General features: G+C 53.0%; 1 protein-coding gene across 1 annotated transcript in view; it reads left to right on the forward strand.

The window, feature by feature from the left end:
• CUX2 (cut like homeobox 2) overlaps positions 1–15319 on the forward strand; it is a 242604-nt gene extending 227285 nt beyond the window's left edge. Inside the window, exons 18-22 of the mRNA XM_075012452.1 lie at positions 1486–1645; positions 6981–7250; positions 8232–8420; positions 9507–9780; positions 11623–15319. Coding sequence (XP_074868553.1) covers positions 1486–1645; positions 6981–7250; positions 8232–8420; positions 9507–9780; positions 11623–12451 — 1722 coding nt within the window. The 3' untranslated portion in view covers positions 12452–15319. The remainder of the gene's footprint in view (positions 1–1485; positions 1646–6980; positions 7251–8231; positions 8421–9506; positions 9781–11622) is intronic.
• The last annotated feature ends 6823 nt before the right edge of the window (positions 15320–22142 follow it).

Below are 22142 nucleotides of genomic sequence, written 5' to 3' on the forward strand. Positions count from 1 at the left end.
GGTTTAAAGCCCGGCTTCCCGCTCTGGTCTTCTCTGCTGGCAGAGCCACAGGGCCCCCAGCATCTCCCCTCCCCTCCAGTGCCACGGGGAAGGGTTTACGCTTCGCCCCCAGCGGAGCAGCCCCCCTCTTTCCCCACAACGGGGGAGGGGCTGCTGGGGGCAGGGGAAATTTTTGTCCATTCCCAGCTGTTGCTGCTCTCCGCCCACCCTCCGATGCTCGCGGCATGGACTGCCCGTGCTAGCAAGGGGCAGGCATGCCCCCGAAAACCCACTCCATGGGGCTGGAGACCGGTGGGTGACTGGCTGGCTGGGGACAGGGAATATGAACCCGTTTCTCTGGGAGGTGGGGAAAGTATCCCAGAAAAAGCCCAGGCCCTGTCACAAGGCGTGGGGCCTTCTTGCTTTCAGCTTTGCCTCCCCTGCTGTGCCTTTCCCAGGGGTAGCCCTGGCTCCCTGCCGTGCCAGGGCCTCGCCCTGCCGCCAGCCACAGCTTCCCCTCCGCTCCAAACAACAAGGCCCTGTCTGCCCCTTCCTACCCCTGCCCTCCCCACCAGCCCTCTGAACTGTGCCCAGGCCCGGGGTGGGATGGCCAGAAGCACAGCACCCCTGTGGAAGGGCCTTGGCCACGTCTGGATGGAGCTCTCCCATGCACCGGGCTCATGGCTGGCGGTGCCGGGTGCTGGCGGCGCCGGCCGGGGAGGAGTCTCTCTGGGGATGCGCTAACGGAGCAGCATCGCCTCTGTTCTGGCTGCCGCTCTGCTCTGCCGGCACGGCACAGTGCGTGTGGAGCGAGGCCTGGTGCCCGGGCTGGGAGCAAGGGGCTCTAGAGACGCTTGTGGTCCAGACCCTCCTCCGAGTGCTAGGAACACAGCCCTGGCGCCCACAGATCCTGGATGAACTGCAGGGTGGGACTCTGTCCCCTGCAGCCCCTGCCTGTACCTGAGCCAGAGAAGCCCCGCAGCCTCCTGAGAGAGTTCACACACACAGGATGGCCTGGGGAGCCCTGCACACCGGGCAGACTCCACCTGCTGGCAGTGGAAGAGTTTGCCCATGGGGGGCGGGGGAGCTGGTGAGGGCACCCGTGTTTAGAGCAGCCCTGGGGGTTGACTCTATTATGCTGGCTTGGAGCAATCAGGAGGTCACACGGATGGCCTCACGCTGCCTTCCGCCAGGGCTGCGAGCTCCCAGCACAGGCTCTGAACTGGGGTGCAGGGCGTGACAGCATGATGCCGGGAACACCAGCTCTGTCTCCTGCCTTGGTATGTGGGGCGCACAGTGGCCAGAGTCTCCCACTGAACACTAGGTTGACATGAGGCAGAGGAAAGATTTCAACCACTCAAGGGCAGAAGGGACTGTCAGACCCTCCTGGGTATCCTAGGCCGTTATTTCTCCCAGCTGCCCCTCTCCTGCGTCCAGTCACTTGAGAGTGCCTGAAGAGAACGCTAACTGTGCCATCCCACCTCTCCCACCATGACCCTGCTGTAGGTGCTGGGCTTGTCTCAAGGAAGCGTGAGCGACATGCTGTCCAGGCCCAAACCATGGAGCAAGCTGACCCAGAAAGGCCGGGAACCTTTCATCAGGATGCAGTTGTGGCTCACGGATCAGCTGGGTCAAGGGATCAGCCAGCAACCAAACCCTCCGCAGGGTAAGTTCACGTGGCTATTTGGCTGATGACTGCACTAGCCATACTGTACATAGAGGAAGGCCTAAGTCATATCCGGGATCCAGCTTCCATGTAGTCAGAGCTTGGGGCTCTTCACAGGGTTTGACTCATCTGTGGTATGAACTAACCAGCAATGTTCATCTGAGCCATTGGCTCAAAACCAAGGCGATGTCGCCAAACCAGGGAAATACAAAGTAGATGGGGCTGCTGTAAGGTGGGCACATAACTGGTTGGATAGCCATTCTCAGAGCATAATTATCAATGGTTGACAGTTACGCTGGAAGAACACAACACGTGGATTGTTCTATAGGGATCAGTGCTGGGACCGGTTCTGTTCAATATCTTCATCAACAATTTAGATATTGGCATTGAGAGTGCGCTTCTCAAGTCGGCAGATGATACCAAGCTGGGAGGGGTGCTTGTGCTTTGGCGGGGAGAGTCAGAATTCATGATGATCTGGACAAACTGCAGAAATGATTGGCAGTAAATAGGATGACATTCAATAAGAATAAGGTCAAAGTACTTCACTTAGGAAAGCACAGTCATTTCACCCGCATAAAACGGGAAGTGACTGTCTAGGAAGGAGCACTGCAGGAAAGGATATAGGGGCCATGTTGGACCACAGGCTAAATATGGGTCAATATTATGACACTGTTGCAAAACACCCAAACATTGTTCTGGGAAGGAATTAAGAGGAGCTTTGTGAGCCAGACATGAGAAGTAATTCCTCTGCTCTATTCTGCGCTGATGAGGCCTCAGTTTGAGTACTGTGTCCAGTTCTGGGCACCACATAGCAGGAAAGATGGGGAGAAATTGGAGACGCTCCAGAGAAGAACAACTATAATGATTAAAGGTCTAGAAAATGTGACCTATGAGTAGGGTGACCATATCTCGGAGCCCCGGGGAAGCCGCAGCTGCCAGCCTCCCTGGGAGCCCTGGGGAGTGGCAGCTGCCCACGCTCCCCCTGCTTTCCCAAGGCGGGGGTGTGGGGAGGGCAAATATGGGACAATGAGTCCCTTTTAAAAAAAAAAAAAGTTGGGATGCCTTTTTGGTGTCCCAGCTACAGGACCGTCCTGCCCAATACGGGACGGGTGCTCACCCTACCTGTGAAAGAACTGAGTTTGTTTAGTCTGGAAAAGAGAAGATTGAGCGGGGACATGGTCACAGCTTTCAAGTACCTGAAAGGGTGTTACAAGAAAGAGGGAGAAAATGTATTCTCTTCAACCTCTGATGATAGGATGAGGAGCAGTGGGCTTCAATTGCAGCAAAGGAGGCTTAAGTTGAACATTAGGAAAAACTTCCTAACTGTTAGGACGGGTCAGCACAGGAATAAATTGCCTAGGGAGGTTGTGGAATCTCCATCATTGGCGATACTTAAAAGCAGGTTAGACAAATATCCGTCAGGGATGATCTATGGTGTTTGGTCCTGCAGTGAGGGCAGGGTACTGGCCTTGATGACCTCTTGAGGTCGCTTCCAGCTCTAGTATTCTATGAGTCTGATTTACCCACCTGATATATTAGTAGATGGGTCATTCCACCCCTCAGACCTGTCAATCAGTCTGATCATTGATAGGGTTAATCCAATTAAGCCATTGAACTTTCAGTGGAATCTTTACTTTTTAGCTCTCTTGAGTGACACCCAGAAACAGGAGAACACCCAGCAGGATAAATATCTCAATAACATCTGCATTTCCCATTCCGGGGGATAGATCTGCAGGACAGGAACTGTCCATTTACAGACGACCAAGCACAGTGAGGTCCTGGCCTTTAGGTGCTAACCATAACACAAAGGATAAATTACAGCGGGAGTGCCAGAGTAGAACAGCTGAACGACGTTTTTCGGCTGAACCCTTTTTTCATTTAAAAAAAAAATGCAGCTTCAGTGACATCAAAATGTTCTGTGAATTCATGTCAGTCTTGCTGCTGCTGCTGTTCATCTTGGGGGGGAGAGGATTCCAAAATCATCAGCATGTTTCATTTCAGCATTTTCTAAACACAGCGTTTTGTTAAATTTGAAACAACTTCTGGTTTCAAAATTGCTTTTGCATTTCATTTTTTTTTTTAAATCCAAAACATTTTAAAGGGGCCAGAATTGAAACAGACCATTTCATTGCGTTTGAAATGAATTCTTTTTCAATGCTTCAGTGCATGGAATTTTTTCGCTTTTTGATCCGAAACCAAACATTTTTGTTGTCAAACTCTTGAAATTGCCATAGAAGCGAAAAATCAGTTCTTTACAACACCAACACCCGCCCACCCCCAGCAGAGACCAGCCTCACAATATTGCTTCCCAGCTAGAAGTGCTATTTATTGCATAAAACAGCCTGTGCTCAAGAAACTTCTAGCCTAATTTAGTTAGATCAGAGTCATTAAGAAGAGGATCCAACAAACAGTTGAATATTTTTTATTTATTTCTGTCGACATTTGACAGCCATACCCATCCACCGGTCTTTAGGACGGGGTTTGAACTTGAGACCATTAGCACCACAGCAGTGTCACTTGAGCTAAAAGAGGGATTCTGTTAGGGGCTCCAGTAGTAGGTGGTTATCTTCTCTCCCTGGCACAGCCACAAGCGGGTGCTACGGTGCAATCCACAATGTACAAGCACTCTACAGATATATACATCCACAACAACTCTTGCAGAGTTCCATGCACAGATCTCCAAGCCAAATTCAGTCCTCCATGCAGGTGCAAGACAGAGGGGTCTCTGTCCAGATGTGCTGCCTCATCCATTCCCCAGTAAAATCAATGGAAGGATTCCCATTGACTTCCCTGGGCTTTCATCTGCTGGATCGGGTGTCAAAGCTGGTTTACACAGAGAAAGCAAACATAGCTGATAGCACCAGAGACTGCAGGGCCACATGGCAGCCTGCCTCAGCAAATGGGTGTATGAGAACACACACACACACACACACACACACACACACACACACACACACACACACACACACACACACACACACACACACACACACACACACACACACACACACACACACAGAGTGAGTCATCTTTTGGAAAGGATGCGTCATACATCTTTTCCCAGCCGTTGTTCTGACACAGCCGACTCGTTTCCAACCCCCTTAATTAGTGTGTTCGACAAGATAAGGTTGTTCTACAGATCCTTCAAATGTTATTGTGTCAGAAATGGGTTTTGAAAGTCATCTAGTAGGGGGAAAAAAACGAACAACAACAAAATCCTTTGGCAGTGTGCCTAGAACAGAGAAGGAACTGGGGGGAGGGGTTAATATTGTGTTTTTCTCCTTCGTTATTTCCACTGCCAGAGGCGCCGGATAAAAGATTTTGCCTTATTGCTTTCCCACCTTCAAAAAGAAGAGACATGCAGCATTTCCCCAGCCTCTGTGTGTTGCAAACACCGAATCGCCGCGATAAATAATGTTCCAATTCTTTTCTCTCTCACTGATTTTCTTTTTTCCTCACCCCCTCCAACGCTCCGCGCCCCCACCCCAGGTGAATGCAACATCCAAGTGGGATATTTACTGAAGAAAGAGAGTCTCGGTGAACTCCTGTTTGCCCCCCAGTGGTCTCAAACTTGACTGGAATTGACAGTTGTTAAGACGGGCAAAGACAGAGATGGCAAGCCATGAGATTAGGCTGCAGCCATGGCAGGCAGCCGATGGATTTGTACAAGGGTTTTGTTATCAGTAAACCCATTCACAGTGATGTTTCAGCTGCACTCAGATGTCTTCTCCTGTGATCTATCTAGGTGGAGAGATACTAGAAACTGGAAGGGAGAGGGAGGGCAGAGCGAATATTATGTTCGTTGTCACACACCTGAGATCTAGGGGAATCGTTTGGCTGAATGCTCATGTGCAGACTTCCATTGGTCATGTTTGCAGGTACCCCCGGAGCCAAATTAACACTGCCCAGTGGCCTGCTGAGGCTGCCTGTAGACTCAGGCAGATGTTGCTGCCTCAGTCACATTTGAGCCATTTCCAAGCTCTTACTCTCAGCCAGGAGGGCCAGCGAGAGAAAGAGGATGTAACGGGGTCCACCCACTTATGAGCACCTCTCTATGGCCAAGGGTCTTTGCCTAGTCGCCTGGCAAGGTCCTGGGGCTAGTATCTGACTAGTTCTATCTGCAGTGGTGTTGGTTTCTGTTAGGCTTGTGGCCAATCTCCGGCCACTGGACCTGGGTCTCTCCCAGGTCAAAGTTCAGCTCACCCTCAGAACTATCTGTAGTGCTGCTGGTATCCCAGTCAGTATACAGCCCTGCCTGGGTCAAGCTCCTGTTAGGAAGTGCCAGGTTCTAGCCCAGCAGCTTCTTTTATAGCACCCTGCTGGTTACTGATTGGCTGACCCAGAGACAGCCACTCTATCCTGCCTGGAGGACCTCTTTTCTGCTCCTCTCACTGGGATGGAGTGTGGCAAGGCCCCTGGTCTTCTGCAGAGGCCATTAGGGCTTAGTCCACCCCATGACACTGGATTGGAAAGAAAGCTTAGATTCTGTGGCCATGGAAGGAATCTGAGATCCAGGACTGTGGGGGTGGGCCTGCTATGCCCACAGCCTGGGCTTTTGTCCACAAATCTGTAGGTATCTCATGTGTGAGAATCAGAACACAGTGTTTGCCAGGGACCTTTGGGTGAGTAAGGCTTGGTCTGACCCGCGTGTCACACGTGTGGCTGACTAGGAGACAGCTGCCAAGCGCAAGCGACTAGATCATGGCTGAAAATCCTGGCCGCTTAAAATAAACCAGCAATGGGAAGTGGTGTTGACGAGTCAAGAGGCTGTGTCCTTGCCACTGAGTCAGAGCCGAACCCCGTGCCCCAGCCCAGCACTCAGGGTTACAGTGCTGGGGAGGAGAGCTGGGTTTCGAAAGCCGAGACCTCCTCTGGCCAATAAAACCCCTGCAGCATCTTTTGTAAGCATCCCAGTGTCAGCCCTGCTGCCCTGGACAGGTTCACCTAATGTCCTTCCATCCTGCCTTCCTAAATGCCCCGCTGCGGTTTGAATTGGAGCTGATATTCTTTTCTCTGTGCTGGCCCAGAGTGTTATTGAGCGCTGTTTAATAGTTGCAGTGTTCTGCCCCCGAAGTGGCTGCAGTGATGGGTGAAATGTTCCCTGGGCGTGGTTTGCCTGGAACCCTTCAGGTCAAAAGTTGCTCTGGGGCATTGTCAGTGAATAATTAAGTTTTTAAAGAAGTCTCTGTCCCACACGGGGTTGAGTAGTAGCCAACAGGCAACCCGAACTGACCAGGATAAGCTTGAGACCACAAGGGCAAACCCTTACAGATAGGAGGAAGCAGGATTGTGTGAGTGGCAACAATAATCTTTCTGTCTCCGTGGTGTTTGACAGCCAGTCCTGGGGAGACCCAGCCTTCTCCGTCCCCACCCCCCAGCCCTTTGGAGCAAGACAAAAGCCCCCCGGAGCCACTCACGGTCACTCTGGAGAGCAGCAAAGAAAATCAGCAACCGGAGAGCAGGTCAGCCTCATCCCTGAGTGGCAAGCTGTATCCCAGCAGCCACGCCCCTGCGGGCATCCAGGAGATGGTCGCCATGTCGCCCGAGCTCGACACGTACTCCATCACCAAGAAGGTCAAAGAAGTTTTAACGGACAACAACCTAGGTGCTGATTTTGAGATACCTCTGGGCTGGTCGTGTGCTTAGCTGCAGAGAGGGGCTAGGGTCAGGAGAGGTTGTAGCAGGGAGAAAGGTCGGGGATACCATTTGGATATGGAAGCAGATCCCAGAGGCTCCAACATGGATTGGGCTGTTTGCCCGGGTGTCTTAGGGTACATCTGCACTACCCAGTAGATCAACTCTGTCCGAGTCGATCTTCCAAGGTTCGTGCACCTCGTGGTGACGTGCGAATTCAAACCCTCCAAGCCCAACAGTCCTCAATCTCATGAGGAATAAGGGAGGTCGAGGGGAGAAGCTCTCCCGTCGCCCTCCCTCAGTGAGGACGGCCGGGTGAGTCGATGCTAGGTAAGGCAGTTCCAGCTACGCAATTGCCGTAACTGGAATTGTGTCTGTACGATTGACTTTAGGGGCCAGTGGAGACCTGGCTTCAGGGTAGTTCTGCACTCCTTGTACGGCTTGCACCCTAAGCGTGTGCCTCTGGCCCCCGGGGGAGCTAGCCCTTCCCGCCCTTCGTGTGACATCGGTACTGTCCGCGCGCTGGCTCGAGGAGCGCTAGCCTGGGTCTGCCGGATGGAAATTACACCTCCCGCTCCAGCGGAGAAGTCCCAGCAGAGCCGGATACCGGACGGGGCCAGGCCGACAGCTGGAGAGGGGGCAGCTGTCAGCAACATGGGCACTGAGCGTGGCTGATCTGCCCACCCCCCCGCGCAGTATTCTGTCACGAGAGCAGCAGCTTGGGAGTAACAGCAGCCGGGCCAAATTCCCCACGGGGGTGGGACCCGCTCCCCTGAAATCAGGGGGGGACTTTGCCATTGGCTCAGGTAACCCAGGACAGCTTAGTGGCAGGCAGTGGTGCTGGCAGAATGTGCCAGCTGGGATAAGGGACGGTGCTGAGCTCCAAACCTAGCTCCTTCCAGAGCTCCCGCGGCTTCTCCTGGTGTGACAACCTCTGCTTCTCCTCCGCCAGGCCAGCGGCTCTTCGGGGAGAGCATCCTGGGCCTGACGCAGGGCTCGGTGTCCGACCTCCTCTCCAGGCCCAAACCCTGGCACAAGCTGAGCCTGAAGGGCAGGGAGCCCTTTGTCCGCATGCAGCTCTGGCTCAACGACCCGCACAACGTGGACAAGCTCCGCGACATGAAGAAGCTGGAGAAGAAAGGTGAGCAGGGGGCCGGGTTCTGACCTGGGTGTAAATCCGGAGTCTCTCCCTGAACAACCACGCTGGAGTGACGCTGCTGTGCACCAGATTCAGCCGCAGGCGTGTAGCGGGTGGGCAGCAATCCTGTCGGCGAGGTGGCTCTGCTTCTGCTCTGGCCCCGGTTTAAATCGGGAGCGATCCTCCAGCAATCGGTAGAGTTACCTCAGTGGGGCCCAGAGAGAGGCAGATCAGAACAGGGCCCCGCTGCTGCTCAGGGTCTCCAGTTCAACGTAGCTGGAGTCCCAGCGGCTGCCAATCACCTGGGCTTTGGGGCGCTGCCCGTTGCAGTCTGGTGACGTTGCCAAGGGGATAAAGAGCACCCCCAGGTGCTGTTCCTGGGGCAGGCTCAGTGTGCGTGACCAGAAGCTTCCGGCCCCTTCCCAGGGTGCAATGTGCTGCTTGACGGTCCCCTCCCCCCTAGAGGTGGCTGCATTTTGCCAGCGCAGGATGTATCTGAGGATGCTGTGCTCAGGCAGCCTTCAGCGCCGGCAGGGGCCCTACACAGGAGAGGCATCGCTAGCAGCTGTTGGCTAGAGCTCTCCAGCAGCCGAGGCTTATTCTGGCCTTATCGGGGTATGTTACGAGGATGCGGTCACGCCTTGGATTGCAAGCTGCGGGTGCTCTGGTAGGAGAGGGGTTGAGGCAGGTGAGTGAGCAGCAGAACGGGCTTGGAGGGAGGAGTAGACACACAGGCCTCCATGTCCCCACTCCTTGCCAGCAGAACCCAGATCCCAGGGCGACTCCCTCCCCTGCTGCAGCCCAAGGTTCACTCCCTGGTCTCCAGGGAGAAAAGCCGCCGTAGCTTTCACTGGCGAGGCAGGGGGCCAGGGCATTTCTGGAAGCTGCAGCAGCTGCACTGAAATGGACCATGCCGCGGGCAGCTTCCAGCCACGTAGCCTCAGAGGGTGGCGTTGGCTGGGACTTTTTGCCAGGTTCCCCACTGGGAGAGCCTGTGGGGAGCAGAGTGAGCAGACAAACTGGGGGGAGGGAGGAGGCTGGCAGCACAGGCCTCTCGTGGACCACCTGCATCTGCTCCTCTCCCTCTAGCTTATCTGAAGCGTCGCTATGGGCTGATCAGCACCAGCTCCGACAGCGAGTCTCCCAACACCCACTCCGAGTGCACCAGCCCCAGCCTGCAGCCCCAAGACCTCAGCCTCCTCCAGGTCAAAAAGCCCCGGGTGGTGCTGGCGCCTGAGGAGAAGGAGGCCCTGAAGAAGGCCTACCAGCTGGAGCCATATCCCTCCCAGCAGACCATCGAGCTGCTCTCTTTCCAGCTGAACCTCAAGACCAACACGGTCATCAACTGGTTCCACAACTACAGGTATGGCGGCGGGCTGGGGCGGTCTCCATCTCGGCAGGGCACAGAGCAGGATGGGGATCTCAGGCAGCTCTGAGCTTGCCAGGGCCCTAGCTCTGTTTGCAGTGGCCAGATGTCGGCAGAGGGCTGCCAGCCCTGCTCAGGGGAACAAGAGGGGTGCAGCGTTCTGCGTTGAGCGTTGCTGCTCATAGACACAGCCAGGTTCTCCCAAGACATGCCTGGCCCTGGCCCAAGGGTGTGGACACTGGGGCATCAGTGGGCTGTTTCTCCACGCATCACGTAGCAGTGAGCAAAGTACAACTGCCATGAACCTCGCAAAGCTGAGTGGGGCATCAGCATGAAGGGCCCAGCAGCCCCTGGACATCCCCACCAAGCAGGATCCCTCCACCGCGGGACCCCAGCTCCAATTACCAACACCTTTCTGGCACGGCCGGAAGCCCGGTGCTGGTTCCTGTGCCGGCAGCCAGGCCAGCCAAGGGACATGCTTGCCACAGCAGTTCTCAAGAGAGGAGCCAGCAGGCCATGTCCTTCAAACAAGGTGTTGATTCTGAAACCTAATGATGGCACATTCAGTGTCAGCACAGATTGCTACTGCGGCTCGCTTCCACAGAACCCCACCCCTGGGTAATATGCTGCTGTCACAGAACTGAACGAGGCAGGATTTGTGCACTGCGCAAATTCAAAGGCTGCTGCTGGGCCTGTCCAGTCTATCCACGAGCAGACACGGGCAGGTGGGAGGCCAGAAGTCTGTACCCCTCCATTTCCGAAGGGACTGCTGTCCTCCATCCACCGGTGTCAGCTCTTCTTCAGTGACGAGCATGGGCCTCCAATCCAACAGCTGCACAGGCCAAGGCTAGCACCAGATCCGTGCCCCCCCACCACCACCCCGCCAGTCTCCAAGTGCCCTGCAGCCCTGCTTTCCCATCTGGAGGCATGCAGGTGGGTGGGGGGGCCAAGTGACTCAGTGAGATTGACTGGCGGCTTTCTACTTGAGTAAGGTGCAGAGAGGCACAGTAGGTCATTAAAAGGATCACCCGGAGTTGTTCTGGTCCTGCTTCTAGGGGCTGATCTCCGCGCATGTTTTGTACCTTGCTACAGACCTCTGCTGGACACCTCTGTACAGCTAATGCTTTTCTGTCCCCAGTGGGGCTGGTTACACTGGTACAAAGGTGCTCATATCTGGCCTTGCTAGACAATTTAGCCTCACTCTGCCTTATATCCCCCAAAGTAGCAGGAGGCTGATGCTAGGGCTGTGATGCTGAGAGAGCTTCTCCCCTTTTTTTAGACATCCCAGCCAGTCAGTTACATTACCCATAAAGGGTTAAACCCAGAGGTCTCCGGGAAGTGTTGACAGGCAGCCAGGTGAGCCAATAGGAAGGGAGAGTGGTTATCGAAGGGTTTCACGTAGGTGTTGGCCAGTGACTTGGCTAGAAAACTGCCGGATAAAGTGAGGTGGAAACGAACCGCAGGCTGAGGGGAGGCCAGGTGGAAGCCAGCAAGACAGAACCAGTGGGGAAGTTAGCACAAATGTTGACAGCTCATGTCCCTTGCAACCCACTGGAACCTCGACCGTCCAGGGTCGTTGGGAGCCTTCTCTCAGCCCACTAGGCTCTCGGACACGCCATGCGGTGAGGGGAGGAGTTCCTCCCTCCCAGAGAGGCGGTTGCTAGGTTACCTCCATCTCTCACCCACCGGAGCCACCTGGATGTCTGGCGTGGGCCTGCCCTCAGTAATGTCGCAGCCTGGGCCCCCGGCAAGGAGAGGGCGCGACCCTGCTGCTGCTCCAAGGAGCTCAGCTGCAGCATTGGTAGCGCGTGTCACCGCCCTGTTGTGCTTGTGTCGCAGGTCCCGGATGCGCCGGGAAATGCTGGTGGAAGGGGCCCAAGACAACGACACGGACCCGGAGCCGAGCGGCTGTGGGGGCGTCCTGCCTGGCAGCAGCTCTCACCAGGTTCCCAACCCACTGAGCTCTGATTCGGACGGGGAGGACAGGAAACCCATCTTCAGGGACGTGAACCACAGGGCACCAAGCGAGACTCCCATGCGAGTCAAGCAGGAGCAGGCGGAGGCTGAGGTGAAGGGCGACGGTTGCAATCACCGGGACTCTTGCAGCCTGGAGGGAGAGACAGCGCATGTGGCGGCCTCCATCCAGCACTCCCGACTTCTCAAGGAAGAACAGGTAGATGCCACCTGTGCAGAGGCTGCCCAGGACGCTCCCCAAAGCACAGCCAGCCTCACCAGGAACGGCGCTGCGTTCAGCGGAGCGCCTGCAGCTGGGCCCCCAGACTGCACGGCCCCCCATCCGCCCCAGGAACCAGAAGGCGGAGAACGGCTGCACCCTGACCCCATTAGCTTTAAATCTGCCTCGGAGTCCTCCCGCTGCAGCCTCGAGGTCTCTCTGAACTCGCCCTCAGCTGCCTCCTCCCCAGGCCTCATGATGTCCGTCTCGCCGGTCCCGTCCTCCTCTGCTCCCATCTCACCGTCGCTGCCGAACGCCGTCTCCGCCAAGGCGCAGGGCTCCAGCCCTGCCACAGACACGGGCTCTCTACCACACAGCGTCAAGCTGAACACAAACATCCAGCGAAGGCACGAGAAAATGGCCAACCTCAACAACATTATCCACAGGCTAGAAAAGGCAGCCAATAGGGAGGAATCCCTAGAATGGGAATTCTGAACAGCTGGGCAACAGCCAAGGATCTGATTGGTTGCTCTTGTAGGAATGATAAACTCTCTGGAACACACTGATGGAACAGGTAGCCCTACTGGAGTACATGTGTGAAACAAATAACTATATATATATATAGTTAATTTCATCACCTGCTGAGGACAAAAGTAAACCCCATTGGGTTAACAAGAAAGGGAAGGAAAAACAACACATTGCTTCTGAATCATCACGCCTGATGAAAGGGAACAAAAATAAATGAGCCCTGGTCTTTGTTTTAAATGTGAAAAACTGGGAACACTTTTAGAAATAAAATATTTATAGACCTCTTTTAGATATTTTAATAAAAGGATACTTTGGAATTTATTAACAGCTTAAGCTGCTTTGATATTAAAGATAGCTATAAAATCAAGATGATGTAGCAGTTGTGTCATTAAATGTACACTGAAGTCTTGTAGTTTGCCACTGGAAGAGATTAAAAAAAAAAAAAAAGACTTGTTGATCAAAGCCATCGAGAAGCACTATAAGACTGACCAAATTTAAGAAACTTTGAAGAGCAGTTTTTCCACTTTTGTCTGTAAGACACGGTATTGCTACTCTCCATTCCAGAGACTGTGGTATAGTCCATGAAGACTCTAAATTGAAAATCTTGAGGCCATCAAGTATGTATTTAGTTCTGGTGGTATGTTTTGAACCCTTTGTAACACAGAATGTCACGTGCAGTTGTATATGTTGTAGAAAATGTCTGCAGTAGCCTTCCCGAACAAGATGTAGCATGGTACATAACCAATTCCTTCCACTTCCTCTAGTTAGTAACCCAGGACTAGTCAAAATGAACGAAACTGTTTCAGCTGTTGGCGGCAATGCTTTCTGTCTGTTTCAAGAACAAATCATGAGATCACCCATGTCTCTGATTTTAGGAGGGAAAGGTCCACAGGTGCAAAATATCTTTGCTGTATCTGGTTTGATGGTAACGTATGTTAACGACGATCATGACATCACAAGATTTTTTTGTTTCTATGCATGAGCCTCGCCGCCATGGGCCAGTGGGTGTCAGCCAGCCAGACATCTTAACTCTGGGACGAGCACTCAAAAAATATAAACTACTGGCTCACATCCGGACTCTCAATTTGTTTGGCTTCACCCAAATCCGTTCCATCTTTTGAGTTAGAAGCACTTTTTGGTTGCTAGATTTTGGGCTCTGCAAAGAGCACCAAGGAATGAGGATTAGTTGGTGGGTTAAAACCTCAAGACAGTGAATGGCTTTCTTTAAATGCTTTGGCTACTGCATGTCAAATAGGTCCTCAGCTATGGCTGAAATTACAGCATAAGACCAATCGCCTCCTCCTTCCCTGCCCAGTCCAGGGTGTAAACCCTGGACAATAGAAAGGCAGTGCTGCAGCACTTAAGGGTGTTTGCTTCCAGCCCACCTCCACTTTAAAAAATTGTCTTCTGGGGCTCCCTGTATCTTCCTGTGCACAGATGGGAAGTCCTTGGTAACTGATCAGAGTCTGGATTCTGCAAAGCCCTTTGAAGCACATGCTTTGACGTCAGTAAGGCTAAGCAGGTCTGTGACGTTACAAGTCAGAGTTGTGGCAACCTGGGGGCTCCCAACCTGATCCAGAGCTCACGGAAGAGTGTGGGAGTTTTTCCATTGATTTCCAGGGGCTTCGGATCAGGCCTTCTTTACAGAAAGGCACCTGCTGAGTTGTCAGCCTTCGAGCCACGTGTTTCTGCAGCATCAGTTGCACGTGTATCTCTATGCTGTTGAATTGCCCCTCGGATGTAGTTTACCCCACCCTTACAACTAAGCACTGTTAAATAGACCAGTGGCTTTCAACCAGTGCGCCGGGGCACAGTGGTGTGCCGTGAGAACTGTCCCATTGTGCTGTCAAATTTTGTCAATTTCTCCTCCCCACAAAGAGCCCCCACCCCCCGCCCCGCAGGGGTAATTGACAACCCTGCAACAGCTGGGGCTGCCTGCTCTCTGCTGTGACAGGGGGAGCAGGCCAGGAGCCTGTTAGAACTGGGACAGGGTTTAAATGCCACACCTCAGCTCCAGTGGGTTGCCGGGGAGTGGTGAAAGAAGCTGAAAGAAGCGGGGCACTGTTTGTCTCATTGAAGTGTGCCCTGTTACTGAAAAGGATGGGAATCACTGGAATAGGCCGAGCTCCAGCTCAATCTGTGCCAGCGATCAAGCCTTGGCTAGCACGTCTTTAAAAAAAGAAGAGGGGTTTAAATGAATGTCGTTAGTTTGTTCTGCATTGGGCATGGGGGTTTAACCACATTTGGCAAGGACCGGAATGCAGCATGCAAAGACCTGTCTGTTCCCTCCCTCCACAGATGCAACCAGTTAAAAAATCTCTGCACCGAGTGGCAGCTGAAGGGCTCACGAGCGCCCTGAGGCAACGCACGGGATTGTTTTCCACTGTATACATTTTTATCAGAATAAAAGGTATTTTTATACTTTGGTGGTAGGTAATGACCAATTTTAAGAGCAAATCCATTTGACGCCATGATGGCAAAGACTCCATCTGCCATATTTTAGAAACCGTGGCCCTGTCTGAGCAAGTGAGAGGTTGTCTAATGGTAACGATTTGTACTGTTTCAAACCCCAACATGCCATAGAAGGTCGAGGCGTACACATTGACGACTTTAGTGTGCTAGTGGTTAGCTTTAGTGGAACGGGATTTGATTAAGCACTTAGTTTAGTCTTTTGAACACAGAAATCCTGTTGTACTGAAAGCTAGTGGGACATGTTGATAATTTTTTGTCAGGCTCACGTACTGTACTTAAAAAGTTTCTATGAGATTGATGAACTTTGTTAAAAATTTTAAAAGGAACAAGTTCTGTAAAGAGCCACTAAATACAGAAGTTGTATAACAACTTTGGAGTTTTGGTCTCTTTTGTTCTGAGTTGTGTCCTAAGTGTGCCCTTGCCTCCTTCCATTCACCCCCCTGCTTTCAGAACTGGCAAAGAATTAGTTCTTGAACGCAATGTTGATACAACGTGAGTCATGTTCAGGGCCCAGCCTGCCTCCCATTGCAGTCACTGAGAGCTTTGCCTTTCCATTCCAGGGGAATGGAGTCTATTTATACTATTCTACTCTTTGTAACAATCACCTGCTTGCTTACACACACATGTATGTCTCAGCAGGAAGAGGTACTGTCATTCAGTGACTGGGGCACTAGCCCAGAAGTCAAGGGACCAGAGTGGAAATCCTGGCTCCAGCAAACTCAGTGCCAAAACTCCCATTGGCTTCATTGAACCAAGGCGGGGGGGGTCCTCTTGTTCCTACCACTGATTCACTGTGTGACCTTGGGCAAGTCATTTGCCCTCTCTGTGCCTCTGTTTCCCCAGACTGATGGGCTGCTCCTTTGCTGTAACATGCTCTTGCTAAGCATTACTAGTGAGTGTTCCTGAGCATGAATTTGCCAGCACGCAGCTTGGCAGACAGAAAACATTTCCCACCAAAGCAGATAAAATATGAATTTCAGAGTTAAGCTTTGTACTGGCCTTGTGAAGCCAGAAGCCACCGGAATATTCTCCTGGGGATGGAGAGCAAAAAGGTTCCTTCTCTAGCCTCCTCTGCACCTTCTCCCTCTCTGTTTATCACCTCCTCAATCCAGTGCTTGAAAGCTAATCCTGAGCCACCAGTTTTTCCCCATCTGGGACTGTTCTTTGCGCTGTAGGAGGGGCAGCTCTGACAGGGGATGTCTGCGCTACATCAGAGGTACGAGCAGGGTGGACGGACAGACCTGTGCTACCTTTAAGGCTTGTCTTCACTTACCCGGAGATCAGTGTTCCAGAGATCGACCTCCCAGGGTTCGAGTTAGCAGGCCTAGTAAGGATATGCTAAATCAACCGCTGATGCCTCTCCATCCCAGCAACACCAGTACTCCACCAGCTCTCAAGAAATAAGGGAGGTCAGTGGTGCATAGTGGGGATGCTGCAGAAATTCAGCCTAGGGTATGTCAACTCCACCTATGTTTTTCTCATAGCTGGAGAGGCGGATCATAAGTTGACTTTTTCCAGAAGCATATAACCAGCCTTAATCTAGCAAGCCCAGCTAAGGCTGTCACTGAAGGCCTGGTGTCATGGGCTAGCAAGCTAAGTGCATACCCAGGCTGCCTGAACATGAGCATCTAGCCACGCTGCCACGTGTTCATTGCCGCTGTTGTGTGTGCTAGCCAGATAAATCAAATGCAGGTATGCTGAGTCACGCTACTGCCACCCCTGCACGGCCATAGTCGACGTACGCAGCGTCAACCCAGCTGCATCCTCAGCACGGTCCTCCTGAGTGCTGTGCAAGGGCAGGTCGGAACCAAACTCCTCACCCCAAACAACCCTGGACCAGAGCAGTCAAAATCCGCCTGTGGAGTTGGGTTTGAACTGTGCGACCAGCCCTCTCACCAGCCATTAGGTGCTCACGTTGGTTTTCTCCAAGCAGTGCGCATTACACTTCCACTGCAGGCAGGTCTCTGGGGCACTGAACTTGCCCATAACGAAGCCAGTCCGCCTTCAGCGTGGATGAACGCCTTGCACGGATGATTCAGCAGCTGTTTCCATCGCAAGTGCTTTGTTTCTTCAAGGAGTCGGCTGACTTGACAGCGGTGCCTATCGCTTTCCGGTGACGGGAGGCGGGGCGTCGCCGTTGATGAATTAATAAATCCATCTGCTGCGGAGCTGTTTCAGCGCATGTGGCTGCTGAGGTGGTGGGGCGGATTTCGTTTTAATGAATAGCTGCAACTTCTCAAGAATGCGCGGCCTGCTGCTATGGCAACCGGTTTTCTGCCTTTGTGGACAACTGCATGTAACAAGTTAACCCTTTGGAAGCTGGGGGGGGGCATCCCCCCCAAACTGTGCTAGACAATAGGTCTGAGCTGGTTTTACTGAAGCACTTTGTTAAAGCTCAGCAAGGTAAATATTGGAAGGCCTGCAAGGCGGATCAGATGCTTAGCTGGTAGCCAAGAGACCTAGGTTTTGCTACGTGTGCCTTGAGTGACATTGGGCAAGTCACCTCACCCCTCTGTGCCTTAGTTTCCCCAGGAGTCATCTTCTCACTGGGATGCTGCTATAATTAGCACTGGCTAAGTGCTTTGAGACCCTCCAACTGAAAGGGCAATAGAGACACACGGCATTGGATGGTTTTGACTTGCTTTACAAATGTGCGGCTACAACATCAAACCAGATCTGAGGGTACAGGTGAATAGCATGAAAGCATCAATCACTAAACCAGGGGCCCAAATGACAGAGCCCCATGAAAGTAAGAGAGTTGGGGACAGGTAACCCCTAAGGATCCTCCCTGGACTGATTTGACCTGCTCCCCAATACAAACTGTTTAAAGAGCTAAATAGACTCCATGAGGACCCTCTTTGTTAAGTGCTCAGTCATGTGTTGCCGACCGGCCTGCTAAGAGCTAAAAAGCCCTAAGCGTTAAAATCCTTTGAGCTGGGACAGGGTGAATGGCTGGAGGTACAGTGAGTGGCCAGCAGGACAGCTGGTGGAGAGGCGCAGTGAGCAGCCAGCACGGTGGCTGGCAGAGTGGCACAGCAAATCGGTGAACAGGAGGCCAGCGGGGGTGGCAAGCAGGTGGCCAGGAGTAGCTGTTCCCTATCTGGAGTATCCGACCCCCTCTACACCTCTGATCTCTACGTAGTGTAGTTAAGACATGGGCAGGTTAGCTGGAAAACAAGATCTGTATTGGGGATAACGCAACATGCAACGTAACAGCTTGGATGTTAGCACAGAGATATCACAGGGGATAAACCCCAAAGCCCAAACCCTTAAAAATGGGATTCTAAAATAACAGGGGACTATGCCCTGTCCTGTAGAAACTGGGACGACACAGCTGGGGGCACAGGAGCACCAGGAGCTGGAGTCTAGGAATCTCCAGACCGGTAAGTGGACTTCCCCGTGGTCTGATGGATTTTGTCTTCTCTTCTTGAGTCACCCTCCTGCGTGTGGAATGCAGACACACACACACCCCCCCACCGAACTGGTGTTGGGCGTGAAGCTAAGTTAAAAGGGTCCTTACCAGATGTTATCTCCACTGGCTCTAGCGATCAGCCAGGCTGGTTCTCTCTGCGAGGGTCGCTGTGCCTCACAGGCATGTCCTGTTTGCACTGCATCCAGAGACACAGCGCACTGTCAGAGTGCCAGATGCTCCCCTGTAGACATTCCAGTTGCTAGAAAGATTTGCTGCCCCAAGACACTCCCGTTTCCTGCCTTGCCCTCCATTTTGGCACCAAACCGCAAAAGGGTACCATTCGCCTGAGGAAGGGGCAGCAAGATGGAGGACGGGTTGTCCTTCTGCCAGTCCAGGATGGCGACTGCAATCGGAACGGTAACCACGCCAACTGTTGACATTTAAACAGACTTCCTCCAACAGAGCGGCCAACGAGCAGCCAGCAAGGCGGCTGGCAGAAAGGTGCATTGTCCAAGCCGCAGAGAGGAAGGTGCTTCTTTACCCGCCCCCTTCTCCCCGGGCAGGAGGTGAACTCTACAGATGCTCCTCTGAACTCTGGGTCTGCACCGACCAAGGACAGCAACAGTGAGTGGGATGCAGAGAGGGTTGGGCCTGTGGAAGGGACTTTTGGGTTGCTGGACCTGAGGGGAAAGGGACACTGCCCGTTACTTGCCGGGGAGGTCTTTTACTCCTGGTTTATGTTTATGAACTCTGTTTGCAGGGCTCACCCAAACTAACACCAAGTTACTTCCCACCTTCTATTTAAAGTCTCTTCTCTGCACTCTGACTCTGTGCTTGTGAGTGGAGGGAGGCAGCCAGGGATAGTGTGTAATTTGCCCAGGTTACAGGATGGGGGTTCTGGTTCTTGTGTGGCGGCAGCTCCCGTGTGTAATCTCGGGGTTGCCTGGCTGTGGGGGGTGGGACAGGCCTGGCACCTGGCTGGTGGGGGCACTGCTGTGCCGATCCGGTAAGTTTCTCTTGGACACCACTGGGTTAGATCTCTATTGATGGAGAAGCCGGGAATGGTACAGGAGAACTGCGACTCCTGTACTATGTGCTGAGCTGGCACCAACCAACATAGCACCCACACACCAAAGGCCTGAAGTACATGGGCCCCGAGAGTTGCTGTGGGCTTCTATAGTCTGAATGTTTCAGTCTGGATCTCAGCGGTCTGGAGCCAGGGCCCTGTTCCGGAGAGGAGCTCAGCTGGCAAGCAGTGGGACTGGCTCATCCCAGCTGAATGGCTTTGAGTGACTGAGGCTACTGAGTCCTCGCTAGGAGAGACACACCAGGGCTCCAGCAGCCTCAGCGTGCCCAGAAGCGGGCACAGTCTTGTCTCCTAGGGCTGTGATTTGGACTGAGAGAGGGCAAGTCAGCTGATGGAGGCCTGAGGGCCCCCAGGCTAGGTAGCACTCTGGCTATTACTTGATGTTCCACCATGTTGGCGTTCTTTCGCGTTAGAGATTAAACAGGACCTGGACGTAAAGCTATAAACTGACCGAAGTGCCGCAAGTTGTTCCCCCAGGCTGGTGATCACATCCGCCAGCCACCATGACCCTGGGCCCAAAGAGTTTGTGATTTAAATGCCATTGCCTGCTGTGGGCTCTGCCTGCGTGGTGCAGGCTCTGGGTGGGTGATGAAAGACACGCAGGCGGCGAAGCACACCGTATAGCTAGGCATATGACGCTCAACCTGTCCAGCTCTCAGAGCTGCATGCTACAATGGGCTGGTGAGCCACACAGCAGAGATAGACAGAGAGGTTATGATGCATAAGCCCCCTCTGATCACAGGGCTGTGGAGCAGAACTGGGAACGGCAGGTAGAATGAGGCACACAAGATGCCAAGAAAATGGATTTGCAAGAAATTGCGATCAAGCTCTCGCTTCAGGGCAGAGCGGTATTGACGTTTGTTAATAACACTGCAATGCATTTCCACAAAAGAGTTTCAGGTATTGCCCTGGGACCTGATCCAAAACCCATCAAATTCCCTGGCAAGTGCTGCCTTCAGTGGAGCTTAGATTAGCCTCATATTAGGCAATTTGACACAGCTCTCCTGTTTCCCACCCAGTAAAGCGGTGTGTTGCGTAAGGGGTCTGATTCTGAGCTCAGTGAAACAGGCATAAAATTAAGCTGGCTGAAAAATGCAGGGGAACAAAATGCAAGGAACAGTTTTGGCAACACTTTGTAAAAAAAAGAAAATAATGTTGCAATCTTATATAGTAAGAGCTCTGTCTGCGCCTCAGTCTGTCTGTCCAGGCAGGGTTCTACCATGCCCCTCTCCTCCTCCACGCAGTGCTGGCCCCAGCCCTGCCGCTGGCCAGCGCGGGGCCCAGCCCTCCAACAGTGCCCCCCTGCACAAGCCAGCTCAGAGCCTGGTCCAGTCCTCCAACTGAGCCCCCTTGCACTACGCCAGCCCCTTCGCCAGTCAGCCCAAAGCCTGGTCCAGCCCTCTGACGGAACCCCCCCACCCCTGCACCATGCCAGTCCCTCCCTCAGCCAGCACGGGACCCAGCCCAGCCCCCAAGGGAGCCGCCCCAGTCACCACAGGGCCAAGCCCAGCCCCCAACAGAGCATCTTCCCCAGCCAATGCAGGGCCCGGCCCCCTACACTTTGGATGTGCATTACACCAAGTTTCTGTCTAGAACTTTCTTCCAGCCCAACTTCCTCCTGCAAATGGAGCTGAACAAGGCCTCTGGTTGGGACTATCTGAGCTGCTCTGGCACCTCCAGTTGGAAAAGCCGCTGTCCTTTTTTGTGCAATACACGGACGTACTTGTTTAAAAAAAACCACCACCAGCAGAGGTTTTCAGAAGTTCGGAGGTGCTCTAGGTATAAAACTGGAGTAACTCGGGGTGCTCTAGGAACTCGGTGCTTCTGCAAACCCGTCCCCAAGTAAACAACAGTTTGGCCTCAGATCTTTAGGTTGGGAGCCCCAGGGCACTTTCTCCACCTGCCAGTTAACCCAGTATATTAGTGCAAGAAGAATAATTCTTGGAGACAACAGCAAGCCCCTGGAGTGAAACTTGTTCCTGCACATGGCAATGTCTGAGTGCAGCAGGCAGCTGGTTGGGGAATATTCTAGCAAAGGGTTTAGAAAACGGTTCTTTTCCTGGGAGGGGGATCGGGCTGATTTGGAGTCACATGTCTCCAGCAGCATGAGGCCAGGGGCCAGAAGCCAGGTTAGACTCGGTGCCCGAGCTGATGGAAATGTCCAGAAATCAAGCCCGTTGGAGCAGAGTCACCAACCCACCCCTGAGGGATAGCGGCATCTAGCTATTCACAAGCTTAGATATCTATTGGTATCCATTTATTCTGCTCTTAAACCCCTCTGGTGTGCCCCTCCAAACTCATTCAGTGTTCCTTGGCATGTGGCCTTTGCAGGTGCTGCTGATCAAGGACACTGGCCACCAGGTGTTAGAGCTGCCCCAGAATGTATCATACCAGTCAACCCCCCTCTCGTCTGGCAGACTCAGGACCTGATCTGTGACTGATGAGAGAATTTGCTGGACTACGGAAGGTCAGTATTACCTAGCACATTACCAACACTTCCCCTGCTTATTGGGCTCTGAGAAGACATTCAGGGGTAGATTACAGCTAAAAAACAGCCCAGAACACTGAGAGCCAGGCCTAGTGGCTGGAAACAAACTTTATGGGACCACAGGAAACTTGGTGACACCCATGAGAAGTGTTCGTCTGGCTGTGTCAGACTACTAGGGTGATCGTCCATCCCATTTTTT

This window comes from Carettochelys insculpta, chromosome 18 (assembly GCF_033958435.1).
Source record: "Carettochelys insculpta isolate YL-2023 chromosome 18, ASM3395843v1, whole genome shotgun sequence".
NCBI classification, from domain to species: domain Eukaryota; kingdom Metazoa; phylum Chordata; order Testudines; family Carettochelyidae; genus Carettochelys; species Carettochelys insculpta.